This window comes from Heptranchias perlo, chromosome 16 (genome assembly GCF_035084215.1).
Source record: "Heptranchias perlo isolate sHepPer1 chromosome 16, sHepPer1.hap1, whole genome shotgun sequence".
Lineage (NCBI taxonomy): Eukaryota > Metazoa > Chordata > Chondrichthyes > Hexanchiformes > Hexanchidae > Heptranchias > Heptranchias perlo.
The window spans coordinates 20,596,432-20,610,116 of record NC_090340.1 but is presented as its reverse complement, the minus strand read 5'-3'; the positions used below and the strand labels follow the sequence as shown (position 1 = coordinate 20,610,116).

Below are 13,685 nucleotides of genomic sequence, written 5' to 3'. Positions count from 1 at the left end.
TGGAGGCCGCTCCCTCTAATTGCCCAGTGAGGTGAGGAATGCTTTAGGGTTTCGGGAGCAGATTCGGAAATGGGGCAGGAATCGGAGGGGAGGAGAAGCTGAGTAAATCAACCTGTGGGCTACCCTCATCCACACACCTAATCATGAAGCAACCATCGTCAGCATCATTATTTCAATATTTCAAAGCAGACCTCGCATGTGTAATGGGAGATAAAAGGTGGGCAACCAATCGCTGGATACACAGAGTTCCAGCAATCTCACGTTGACAGACGGACTAACAGCCAAGTAAGTAACTGCAGTGTTTTCCCATGGCTTGTCTTGCTTTTAAAAAAAAAAAGATTTTTTTTAAACTTACAATCGCGCTTCAAATTTGTCTCTCTCCGTTTAGAGGGTCAGGCTCACTCAGCCCACTCATTATTCTAATCAATTGCTGTGTTAAGTTATTTGAACTAACCTGTTAAAATTAGCAAGGATGAATGCGCTCAGTGAAACAGCGAGTCACAGTTGCCATGGGAACAGTGTAACAATGTTTCTGAGCACGTACCGACTGTTTATGAATACCTGAATCATGCTGGGAGCAAAGCCACTGAATCACATGGGCTCAGCAGCATCCCTAATGATAGCCCCTTTTTAAAAGTCTCCAGCTAGACATAATTGATCATATTTGGACTTAATGCAAGTTAATGAACTTCCACCATGTCAATGCCAAGTGTATCGTAAGTATGGTTTTTTTTCCCTCCCCCCCGACAGTGTTCGTTACTTTTATCTTACAATTCAACCCAACAGCTGGTTTCCATTACATCATTTAAGGACTTTGACCCAATCATGCACACACAGAAGGGCATGAGGAAAAGAATGTGGTGAGTCTGCCAGCCTTAAAGGGGCACTGTTGTTTGAATTCTGCATGGTGTGAGGCACCTTGCATCAGGTTTGTACACATTGGTAGAGCATGCACAATGTAACCACCAGAGTGCTAATCACGGATGTCTCCATAATTTGGTCACACCGTTATGCCTGACTTCCTGTATGGCGGGTCCTGAACGTACAAATATTAGACTTGAGGGAGCATGCAGGTAAAGTAGGCAGTAAGGATGATGAACATAAATCCCTGCACTGGAATGGATAGGCTCAAGGCACACCTGATATTGGGCCTCATCTGCATGAGGCCGGTGAGCTACCTGGTGACGCCCAGCAGACAAAGAAGATTTTAATTTTGGGCCACAGGGTGCCGGCAGCAGCCCTCAGGTAGGTCCTGGGAGAGAGGGGAGGAAACAATCAGAGGGGGAGGGAGGATGCGATCTGGAGCGGAGTGGAGGTCGAAGATCAACCATGATCTGATTGAATGGGGGAGCAGGCTCAAGGCACTCCTGCCCCTCCTGGCTCCACATTCAGGTAAATATATTATTAAAACTTACCTTTTTGGTGGCAGCCTCCAACATTCTCTTTAAGCATCGCTGGTTAGGCCGCATGTCGACCACGTTTTCCTGAACACAGCCGACCTGGCTGAGATCCAATTTTACAAAGGGGACCTCAAACAGGCTTTAGGCCCCACATTTGCACGTGCAAAGGGTTTAACCCCTGTTTCAGACAGGAGTCCTGGACGCCTCTTTCTGCGTTTACCAAAATGGCAGGCGGCGTACCGCATGCGCACTTAACAAGGGCGCGTGACCCGCTCGACATATCGGATGATTGGGCGCCCGTATTTGCGCCTGAAAAATGGACGCGGTACCATCAAATTTCTTGGCCAGTGATCATAAACTGCAACGGTTATTTGGGTGACACCAGCCCTCTGTGGGGAGGTAGCCATTTAATGGCATGACAAGGGACCGAAATGGTCTGGGTAAAGCAGGACCAGTAACTAAACAGAGTAAACATTGAGTGTACAGTCCAGCTCATATGAGGAGCGCTGTACTTACTTCCTGCAATCGGTGGAGATGTGCTGTGGAACTGTGTAGCGACAGTCCATGATCATGGTGAGGGTCTCGCTGTCATTGACCTCGTAGAAAGGTGGATATCCACACACCAACATATACAGGATCACTCCCAGGCTCCAGATATCTAGGGTAGAACAAAAGAGACAGGCACAGTTAGAACCCCGTTTGTTAAAAATTGTCCAAATTTCAAAAAGGAATGGAAAAAAAATCTTTCTGCAGATATTTTAATTTTATTAAATGAATTGTTACACTGAAATAAATGCTTGCTTATGTCCTAAATTACACAGTGATAGTCTACGTCTACCATGAGTCCCGGTGATTTTAATATTAACCATAACATTTTCCCTCTAGTTACAAGCAGCTTTAATCTGGGGAGGTTTCTATGGGAGGATAGATTGGAAATGGTTATAAATTTAGGTACATTCTTATGAAAACACAATAGAGAGCCATATATCCAAGTTTGCCGATGACACAGAGATTGGTGGCATAGTAAGTAATGTAGATATGAGCATAAAATTACAAAGAGACATTGATAGATTAAGTGAGTGGGCAAAACTCTGACTGATGGATTTCAACACAGGTAAGTGTAAGGTTATCAATTTTGGACCAAAAAAGGATATTAACGAGTATTTTATAAATGGTGAAAAGCTAGACGCCCATGTACTAAAATGTAACGGTCAGGTACAAAAAAATAATCAAAAGGCTAATGGAATGTTAGCCTTTATAACTAGAGGGCTAGAATATAAAGGGGAGGAAGTTTTGCTACAGCTAAACAAAGCCCTGGTTAGACCACATCTGGAGTACTGTGTACAGTTCTGAGCACCGCACCTGAGAGAGGATATATTGACCTTGGAAGGAGTGCTGTGCAGATTCACCAGAATGTTACCAAAGATCCACGTATTAAATTATGGGGAGATATTACAAAACCTAGGCTTGTATCCACTGGGATATAAAAGGTTAAAGGATGAATTGATTGAGGTTTTTAGGATTTGGAAAGAAATTGATAGGGTAGATAGAGAGAAACTTTTTCCACTGGTGGGGGAGTCTGGGACAAAGGAACATAACCTTAAAATCAGAGCCAGGCCATTCAGGAGAGAAGTTACAAACATTTCTTCACACAAAGGGTGGTAGAAGTGTGGAAGTCTCTCCCTCAGAAAGCAGTAGATGTTCAATTAATAATTTCAAATCTTAGATCGATAGATTTTTGCTAGCCAAGGGTATTAAGGGATTATAGACCCAAGGCAGGTAAATGGAGTTAGGATATAGATCAGCCATGATCTCATTAAATGGCAGCAGAACAGGCTCGAGGGGTTGAATGGCCTACTCCTGTTCCTATGTCACAACATACATATCTGCCATAGTACTTTGCTGTGTATTAAGAAATAGTTGGTGTATTGGCAGTTTAGCAGCGTGGTTACAGTGCACAGACTGTGTAAGGGGCTCACAACAAATTCTGCCAATATATGTGTTTTTTTTAATGACTTTACTGAAACTAGTCTGTGCATGCACTACTAAAGGAGGAACTTACAGCACTTAAACATGATGTTGGGAAAACTGACTAATCTGTTTGCGGCCTGACCACAGCTGGTCAAGGCAAGCACTCTTTAATGGTAATGCCAGGTGAGGCATCCAGTCAGAACCAGGCTCTGGTGAGGTACAGACTCTATAGCCCTGATTTTAACCTGGGGCAGGAATCGTGAGTACAGGGGCCGGGGCGGGCAGCGGTTCGTCTGGCCCCCTCGGAGTGTGAGGCCCCAGTGATTTTATTAACCGTAACATTTTCCTTCAAATTACAAGCAGCTTAAATCTGGGGAGGTTTCTATGGGAGGTCAGAATGCAAATGGATTATAAAATTAAGTACATTCTTAAATGCACTTTATGTGATTAGTTGTTTAGTTGGTAAATTGCCAGTAAATGTGTGGTGGCCAACCAAAAATAAGCACCATGGGATAAAATGCTGTGCGGTAAATAATGCTGCAATCTAGTTGAAAAATGACCTTCTGGTATCCTCAGTGTTTACATCATGAAGCGTGGTAATGCTTCTTTGTGAGTAAGGTGATCCTTTTAGTGCACACTGCAGAATGTGGCTCAGCTTAGCTAAGGCAAAACATTTTAATTTTAGTTCGCAATTCAGCTAAAAACAATATAAATAACAAGATAGCAAGCCAGGTGCCTGAGTTGCAGAGCATTTACAAACTTAAAGAATGTCCTAATTTCATTGCCTGGAGGGTATACTATGACACAGCATTCTGGGAATGAGAAAACTCTTTTTTTCCGACAAGCCTCAGGTTATGATGGTGGAATTATTTAGGTACTGAGTACAGGTCAGGAACTGAGTACACAACTTCACGATCCTCCAGACACTGAGGTGCCAAAATCAGCCACCATGCCATGGGGACGTGACAAGTAGAAGGCAAACACTTCCCCACAGGAAAAGCTTCGGAAGGCAATCCTAGTATGGTTCACAGCAATAGGTCAGAAGGCCACAATTCATGCATGGCCCCAGTGACACAAGGGAAAGAGGAAGGGGTTAAAAAAAAATACGAATGAGTCTTGTCCTCTAATTCCACAAAGAAGAAAAATTGGACCCACTGTTCAATCACACAATTAAAAAGTTTTCCATCGATTTCTAGTCAGTTGTAAGAAACCCTTCAGATCTGGGGTAATAACAGTCCCCATTCTTTAACCTAAATGACTCTTGAGGAGATTTCCAAATGATGTACAAACAGGTGGGAGAGTCATCTTGGACAGGAAGTTAATGAATGATTCAAATTTTAATCTTCCCCTGTTAGTTTGACCATAAAAGAGATATAAAAAGGTTTGCAACTACTGCTAGGTATCTATACAAACAGAGAATGCAGGAAATACACACCAAGTCCATTAGCATCTGTAAAGAGAAAAGGCAGATTTCAGGTGTGGTGCCCACATCCGTTCTGACAAAGTGCCCAAACCACAAAGATTTCTCTCTCTGGATTTGCAGCAATTTCTCTTTTAATTCCTGATCTGCAGCATTCTTTCCCAGATATCCATCATTCTATTCTGGTTTGCAAGCCTTGGAATAGCAACGTCTATTTGGTAACATCCGTCAGTAATTGTCAGAATGAGGAGATACCAAATGATATATTCACAGATGTCGAACCAAGAGTACTTGCCTGGATTAAATAAAAATATAGATGTCTCAGCATACTTTAGTAATGTAATTGGAAGGAGATAACTTAGGAAATGAACTTCTGCTGCTGTGGCCTATTGCTGATTTGTTGCCAAGCAACACCTGGTGGCTTCCTTTGCCGTGCATCCTGTCTATTGTCGGTGCAGTGACAGGAAAGATTGTTCTGGAGACAGGAAACATACATGCGTACACACAGACACATGTGCGCACACACGCAAATGTAAATGCCAAGGGAGAATTAAAAGTAAGCGTTTTATCTGGCTCAGTCGCGTGATAATCCATTCCTAAAGCTTTATGTTCCTGCTTTAATGTGCAACATGTTATTCATCAAAAACAGCAGCCCATCTGACTGTACAATGTTTCTGCGGCTTCCATTGTTATTTAGGGGATATAAATAACATAGGGCGTGATGAAAAAGACCGCATTCTTTTTGTTGATCTTGGAATTTTTTTTAAACCAAGTACAGCCTCATTACTACAAGAGTTTTAGGCTTAATGCAATGTGGTAGAAACTAATATTTGTTTATAAACACTTCTTTTTTTTAAAAAAAGCTGAGATTATAGAATGGTACAAGCACAGGTGATGCACTGTCAGAGTTTAAGGCAGTGTGGCATGAGCCTGGGCCTCTCGATCACATCGAACTTGCAATCACCCACATGTTACTTTATTTCCCCAGGAAGATCACAGTCCATAGGTGAAAAACACAATAGAAAACCATAATGGCGGTGGGGGAGTGAGGTCTATCTGATGTATGGATGTGGGGAAGAGTTAGGTTGGGTGTATGCACATGTATGAATGTGGGGGAGGGTTGAGTTGGGTGTATACACATGTATGGATGCAGGGAAGAGTTGGGTGCATGCACGTGGGGAGGGTTGGGTTGGGTGTATGCACGGGTATGGACATGGGGAAGAGTTGGGTTTATGCACGGGTATGGACATGGGGAAGAGTTGGGTGTATGCACGGGTATGGACATGGGGAAGAGTTGGGTTTATGCACGGGTATGGACATGGGGAAGAGTTGGGTTTATGCACGGGTATGGACATGGGGAAGAGTTGGGTTTATGCACGGGTATGGACATGGGGAAGAGTTGGGTTTATGCACGGGTATGGACATGGGGAAGAGTTGGGTTTATGCACGGGTATGGACATGGGGAAGAGTTGGGTTTATGCACGGGTATGGACATGGGGAAGAGTTGGGTTTATGCACGGGTATGGACACGGGGAAGAGTTGGGTTTATGCACGGGTATGGACACGGGGAAGAGTTGGGTTTATGCACGGGTATGGACACGGGGAAGAGTTGGGTTTATGCACGGGTATGGACACGGGGAAGAGCTGGGTTTATGCACGGGTCTGGACATGGGGAAGAGTTGGGTGTATGCACGGGTATGGACATGGGGAAGAGTTGGGTTTATGCACGGGTATGGACACGGGGAAGAGCTGGGTTTATGCACGGGTCTGGACATGGGGAAGAGTTGGGTGTATGCACGGGTATGGACATGGGGAAGAGTTGGGTTTATGCACGGGTCTGGACACGGGGAAGAGTTGGGTGTATGCACGGGTATGGACGTGGGGAAGAGTTGGGTTTATGCACGGGTATGGACGTGGGGAAGAGTTGGGTTTATGCACGGGTATGGACGTGGGGAAGAGCTGGGTTTATGCACGGGTATGGACGTGGGGAAGAGTTGGGTTTATGCACGGGTATGGACATGGGGAAGAGTTGGGTGTATGGACGTGGGGAAGAGTTGGGTTTATGCACGGGTATGGACGTGGGGAAGAGTTGGGTGTATGCACGGGTATGGACGTGGGGAAGAGTTGGGTGTTTGGACGTGGGGAAGAGTTGGGTGTTTGGACGTGGGGAAGAGTTGGGTTTATGCACGGGTATGGACGTGGGGAAGAGTTGGGTGTATGCACGGGTATGGACGTGGGGAAGAGTTGGGTGTTTGGACGTGGGGAAGAGTTGGGTGTTTGGACGTGGGGAAGAGTTGGGTGTTTGGACGTGGGGAAGAGTTGGGTGTATGGACGTGGGGAAGAGTTGGGTGTATGCACGGGTATGGACATGGGGAGGGTTGGGTTGGGTGTATGCACGGGTATGGGCGTGGGGAAGAGTTGGGTGTATGGACGTGGGGGAGGGTTGGGTGGATACACATGTACAGATGTGGGGGAGGGCTGGGTGTATACACATGTACAGATGTGGGGGAGGGCTGGGTGGATACACATGTACAGATGTGGGGGAGGGCTGGGTGGATACACATGTACAGATGTGGGGGAGGGCTGGGTGGATACACATGTACAGATGTGGGGGAGGGCTGGGTGGATACACATGTACAGATGTGGGGGAGGGCTGGGTGGATACACATGTACAGATGTGGGGGAGGGCTGGGTGGATACACATGTACAGATGTGGGGGAGGGCTGGGTGGATACACATGTACAGATGTGGGGGAGGGCTGGGTGGATACACATGTACAGATGTGGGGGAGGGCTGGGTGGATACACATGTACAGATGTGGGGGAGGGCTGGGTGGATACACATGTACAGATGTGGGGGAGGGCTGGGTGGATACACATGTACAGATGTGGGGGAGGGCTGGGTGGATACACATGTACAGATGTGGGGGAGGGCTGGGTGGATACACATGTACAGATGTGGGGGAGGGCTGGGTGGATACACATGTACAGATGTGGGGGAGGGCTGGGTGTATATATTTATGTAAAGTAGAGTGGCTCCTCCCATGTGAGTGGTCGAGTGTGGTGTTTATGTATGTAAGGGAAGGAGTGCATGAGCACATGGATGGAGTGACGACAACATCACAGTTATCAGACACAGCTAACAGACTGCCTCAGTATTGAGACAGCTCCAACACCTCCATTTACAGTTACTGAAACTTCAACTCAACCTGCCCTCAAAACAACAGATTCAAGCTGTGATCCTTTGATGGCTATTGACTTTTTTTCTCTTGAACAGTAATAGAGAGAGAAAAAGATTTGAGCTTTCAGCCAACTTTAAAATCTTCACTTTGATAATTTACGGAAGAAATGAAAACTGCTGACCAAGCTGTGCATTAATTATTAAACATGTATTAAATATTTAGATATTGTGCAGTTATTTTCTGCTGAAGTGATAGGATTGTTATCGATTTCTTACACATCCATTTTAGTCAGCGTTAAAAGCTCTATGATCAATGTAATATTGGTGGTGGTCCAGGGTATCAGATTTCCCGCTGTTGTTCTCCGCTGCTCAGGCTGTTTTGCAAAGGCTCCATCGGGGAATCCTCTCAGGGCTGGTGCAGCACACTGAACTTCTGAAGGCCTTGCAAGCAGCCTCTGACTAACATGAAACTGGAACCCTCAAGAGGTTTTTCTTCTTGTGAGAACAGCTCTTTCTTGCTAAGTGTACCACATATGTTCAAAAATAAAATCCTTCAAAACCGACAGCCTCTTAATCTCTGCCCACTTGCTCCCCTGGGCACATGGGAAGCGAGTCAGATTACAAGTCCTATACCAGCTCTGCAGCTTTCAAAACAATCCATCGTCCAACGGGAAATCTGCGCCAAAAAAAGCAATGGTGGTTCCATTTTGGAAACGCATTCAAAGCAATGTACTGTATTCATTTGGTTATTAATTTCTGGTGGCTCTTTTGCTTTCCCATTGGTCACACATCCAGGAGTGTCCCAACTACAGCCCACGGGCTGCACGCAGCCCCAAGCCCGCAAAGTCTAGGCAACCCGACCCTATTTGCACTCAGATTCATCACCCTGTTTGAATTCTTAGGGCCTGGAGATTTAGAATGAGCTGTCACTGCACGGTTGCCTCATTGCTGGATAAATCCTAAATCAGAACACCAAGATCTCTTAGTGCCGGTAATTTGAGATCGATGCAGACCAGCAGGAGTGCGGGTTTAAACTTTATGTGTGGCCTCTGAGGATCAATGGGACACACCTAAGGGATCCAAGGTGGAAAACTTAGCTGCTCCTGTAGAAAATAAATAGCCTTTATCCAGACCCAGGTGGTACAGAAAAAATGTCTAACCAGGGAAGCACAGTACGTTAGAGTGCCAGTTCATGGGGTCACTGAGTGCCCATAATCCCCTGTACATTGGGCCTTTGAACCGCACCACTGTTGTCAGGAGCCTTCTCAAGGTGGGTAGGTGGAAAACAAGAGGACGGGTGGGGAAAAAAATCAAAGGTGAATCCTAGTGCCAATTTCAGAGCAACACAAGAAAGCGTTCCCAGGGAAGGCTGACCGGAAATGGTACAGGAAACATCTGATTATGATCTGGCAACACTGAAGTTAAAAATATCATGTTGCAACAAAGTTTTGCCTGCATGAGAAATATTTTATTTGCTTTTCCTTGCTGTGTTCACACTTGCGAGTATGCAGGAATCTGGCCACTGCAGAGGAAAATGTGCGTATACAGGAGAAGTTAATGTGTAGTTTCCTCCCATTCCCAGGTCCGTGGGTGAATTGTTGCCTCACTTTTTCTCTCCCTGCCTCTTCCCATAGGGCATTCCTCTCTCTCCCCGTAGGGCATTCCTCTCCCTCCCCTCTCCCCGTAGGGCATTCCATTCCCTCCCCCTCTCCCCGGAGGGCATTCCTCTCTCTCTCCCCGGAGGGCATTCCTCTCTCTCTCCCCGGAGGGCATTCCTCTCTCTCTCCCCGGAGGGCATTCCTCTCTCTCTCCCCCTCTCCCCGTAGGGCATTCCTCTCCCTCTCCCCGTAGGGCATTCCTCTCCCTCTCCCCGTAGGGCATTCCTCTCCCTCTCCCCGTAGGGCATTCCTCTCCCTCTCCCCGTAGGGCATTCCTCTCCCTCTCCCCGTAGGGCATTCCTCTCCCTCTCCCCGTAGGGCATTCCTCTCCCTCTCCCCGTAGGGCATTCCTCTCCCTCTCCCCGTAGGGCATTCCTCTCCCTCTCCCCGTAGGGCATTCCTCTCCCTCTCCCCGTAGGGCATTCCTCTCCCTCTCCCCGTAGGGCATTCCTCTCCCTCTCCCCGTAGGGCATTCCTCTCCCTCTCCCCGTAGGGCATTCCTCTCCCTCTCCCCGTAGGGCATTCCTCCCCCTCTCCCCGTAGGGCATTCCTCCCCCTCTCCCCGTAGGGCATTCCTCCCCCTCTCCCCGTAGGGCATTCCTCCCCCTCTCCCCGTAGGGCATTCCTCTCTCTCTCCCCCTCTCCCCGTAGGGCATTCCTCTCTCTCTCCCCCTCTCCCCGTAGGGCATTCCTCTCTCTCTCCCCCTCTCCCCGTAGGGCATTCCTCTCTCTCTCCCCCTCTCCCCGTAGGGCATTCCTCTCTCTCTCCCCCTCTCCCCGTAGGGCATTCCTCTCTCTCTCCCCCTCTCCCCGTAGGGCATTCCTCTCTCTCTCCCCCTCTCCCCGTAGGGCATTCCTCTCTCTCTCCCCCTCTCCCCGTAGGGCATTCCTCTCTCTCTCCCCCTCTCCCCGTAGGGCATTCCTCTCTCTCTCCCCCTCTCCCCGTAGGGCATTCCTCTCTCTCTCCCCCTCTCCCCGGAGGGCATTCCTCTCTCTCTCCCCGGAGGGCATTCCTCTCTCTCTCCCCCTCTCCCCGTAGGGCATTCCTCTCTCTCTCCCCCTCTCCCCGTAGGGCATTCCTCTCTCTCTCCCCCTCTCCCCCTCTCCCCGTAGGGCATTCCTCTCTATCTCCCCCCCTCTCCCCGTAGGGCATTCCTCTCTCTCTCCCCCTCTCCCCGTAGGGCATTCCTCTCTCTCTCCCCCCCTCTCCCCGTAGGGCATTCCTCTCTCTTCCCCCTCTCCCCGAAGGGCATTCCTCTCTCTCTCTCTCCCCCTCTCCCCGTAGGGCATTCCTCTCTCTCCCCCTCTCCCCGTAGGGCATTCCTCTCTCTCTCCCCCTCTCCCCAGAGGGCATTCCTCTCTCTCTCCCCCTCTCCCCGTAGGGCATTCCTCTCTCTCTCCCCCTCTTCCCCTCTCCCCGTAGGGCATTCCTCTCTCTCTCCCCCCCTCTCCCCGTAGGGCATTCCTCTCTCTTCCCCCTCTCCCCGTAGGGCATTCCTCTCTCTCTCTCTCCCCCTCTCCCCGAAGGGCATTCCTCTCTCTCCCTCCTCCTGTAACTTAATGTTTCACATAGATAACAATTACACTAAAACAAAGGGCATCACACAGGTTTGGACTAAGATGTGTGAAATGGCACATAAGCCCAGACAGACGCTCACTATCTAGGCTTACACATGGGGAATGGCCACCTGGACAAGGTACTGAGGGTAGCCAATACATGTGGAACCATAGCCATGGTTCCATGAGAGGAATGAAGAAGATTGGAGGGAGATAGTTTAAAAATAAATAAATTATATAGTAATTACTAATTGTGCTAGTGACATCTAGTGGTAACACATCAATATACCACCAGATTTATTCCTGTAAATTGCCTGTGGCATTGCCCACAGTCTGCTGATGAATATAAGATTTTTAATATTGAAAATGGTGATGGACTTGGAAGAGAGAATTCAGAAACTTGCTTCATGAAGACACCCGGTAACCAAAGCCTGCAACGACATCACAATAGGTGAAATAGCAAAACCGAATGGGAAATGTTGTAACAGTTTATAATAGTAAATGGTGATACAAAATCATGACCAAGCTTTCGGCAACAGGAATTAAGGTCTATGGGCAGGAAGTGCATGCCTTACACATGACTTTTAAAAATAATATTAAGATTATATTGATAAGGTACTAAATTGAGCCTCTTAAATCCTTTCTATAGTCCTACAGGAATGTTAACCATCCATTGGAATAAATGGGTAGATTTAATGCTGCTCCGAGCAATTCATCTGTGAAGGAGGCCCCTCCCTTTTCCCTCACCTCAAGAACAAATAACACCAAGTCTCTACTTGGAAGATTAGGTTAAAACGTGGATCTGAATCAGGAATAAAATCTAGAACGGCAGCAATCTGTAGTGGTACCAAATGATTTCTATCATAACCATTGACCAATTTGGTACGGTGTAAAGTTGGGTGCATGGGGGATGGGCCTTTATACTCCAAAGACATATTTTACTTATAAAACTCAAAAGGTCTGATTACATTTAAAATTAAAATTTAATTCCCAAGCCAGTATTGCAGCAACTTTCTCTCAAAACTTCAGGGAGTTCCCTCCCCTGCTTTTCTCACTTTGAACTGACCGCCCTTCATAGCTTGGAAAACATTCACTGGCTCCATGCCGGGTACATCTGCAAAAAAAGGATTTTTTTTAGGGGGGGAAAGGTCACCAAGCAGATCATTTGAAGTAAAATAAAAAAGATTAGTTGACTTTTTATGAACTTGCAATAATCTCAAAGGCAAATAAAACCCACTGTCTTGTTATAGCTAATGTTTTAGTACAGAAATGCCACTGTGGCTATTTAAAAGATTCAAAGGGTTATGCCGCATCATGGTATCATGGTGTCCCATCATGCTTTGCCACAGAATGGCCAAGTGCCAGTTCACACCCATTATTCCCACGATCTGAATCTCCGAATATCCAAACTTCACTCATTTTGAATCATTTCATGTTCAGGTTAGCCTCATTGGTGTATGCTGCCACTACGTATATCCCACCGTTTGTTTCTCATTATAATGGCAAGTGGTGATCAAGTGTCTGGAGCTGGAAACATAACAGCAGAAGCAAGTGTTGAGATTAAGCTTCATTAGTTTCCTATTCTAGCTCAATTTTTCGCAGTACTTCGAAGCTCCTCCTTAAAACCCAAGCTTAACCACCACTGCTCCGTTCAAAATTCGAAATAAATGGAGAGGAAAATCAGGCCCTTTTCCATCATGGGTGGCCAGACTGCAACGCCAGTTTTAAGGCCAGGAGACCAGTTGAAAATCCACCCTAATATCTCTATAATACTTAGTCCCGCTCCATAATAGATATTAATCCAGCTCCTTTTTAAAGGGGTCAGTTCCATTTTATATTGATCCTGAGTCAACAGCTTTCTCTATGAGTCCGTTCTGCTCATGGTTGAGGGTACGTTCGATGTCTGCCCTGGCTCAGTGGTAGCACTCTCGCCTTTGAGTCAGAAGGTTGTGTGTTAAAGTCCCACTCTAGAGACTTGAGTGCAAAATCTAGGCTGACACTCTAGCGCAGTACTGAGGGAGTGCTGCACCATCAGATAGTGCCGTCTTTCAGATGAGACTTTAAACTGAGGCCCCATCTGCCCTCTCAAGTGGACGTAAAAGATCCCATGGTTCTTACATAGAGTTACATTGACCATACAGCACAGAAACAGGCCATTCAGCCCAACAGGTCCATGCCATTGTTTATGCTCTACATAAGCCTCCTCCCTTCCCACATCATCTAACCCAATCAGCATACCCTTCTATTCCTTTCTCCCTCATGTGTTTATTTGGTTTCCCCTTAAATGCATCTATGCTAGTCGCCTCAACTACTCCTTGTGGTAGTGAGTTCCACATTCCACACTCTCTGGGTAAAGAAGTTTCTCCTGAATTCCCTATTGGATTTATTAGTGACTATCTTATATTTATGGCCCCTAGTTCTGGTCTCCTCTGCAAGTGGAAACATCTTCTCCACGTCTACCCTGTCAAACCCTTTCATAATCTTAAAGACTTCTATGTG

At 46.8% G+C, this 13,685-nt stretch overlaps 1 protein-coding gene across 1 annotated transcript in view; it reads right to left on the bottom strand.

The window, feature by feature from the left end:
* snrkb (SNF related kinase b) overlaps positions 1–13,685 on the bottom strand; it is a 108,826-nt gene that overhangs the window by 31,276 nt on the left and 63,865 nt on the right. The window contains exon 3 of the mRNA XM_067997758.1: positions 1,917–2,058. Coding sequence (XP_067853859.1) covers positions 1,917–2,058 — 142 coding nt within the window. The remainder of the gene's footprint in view (positions 1–1,916; positions 2,059–13,685) is intronic.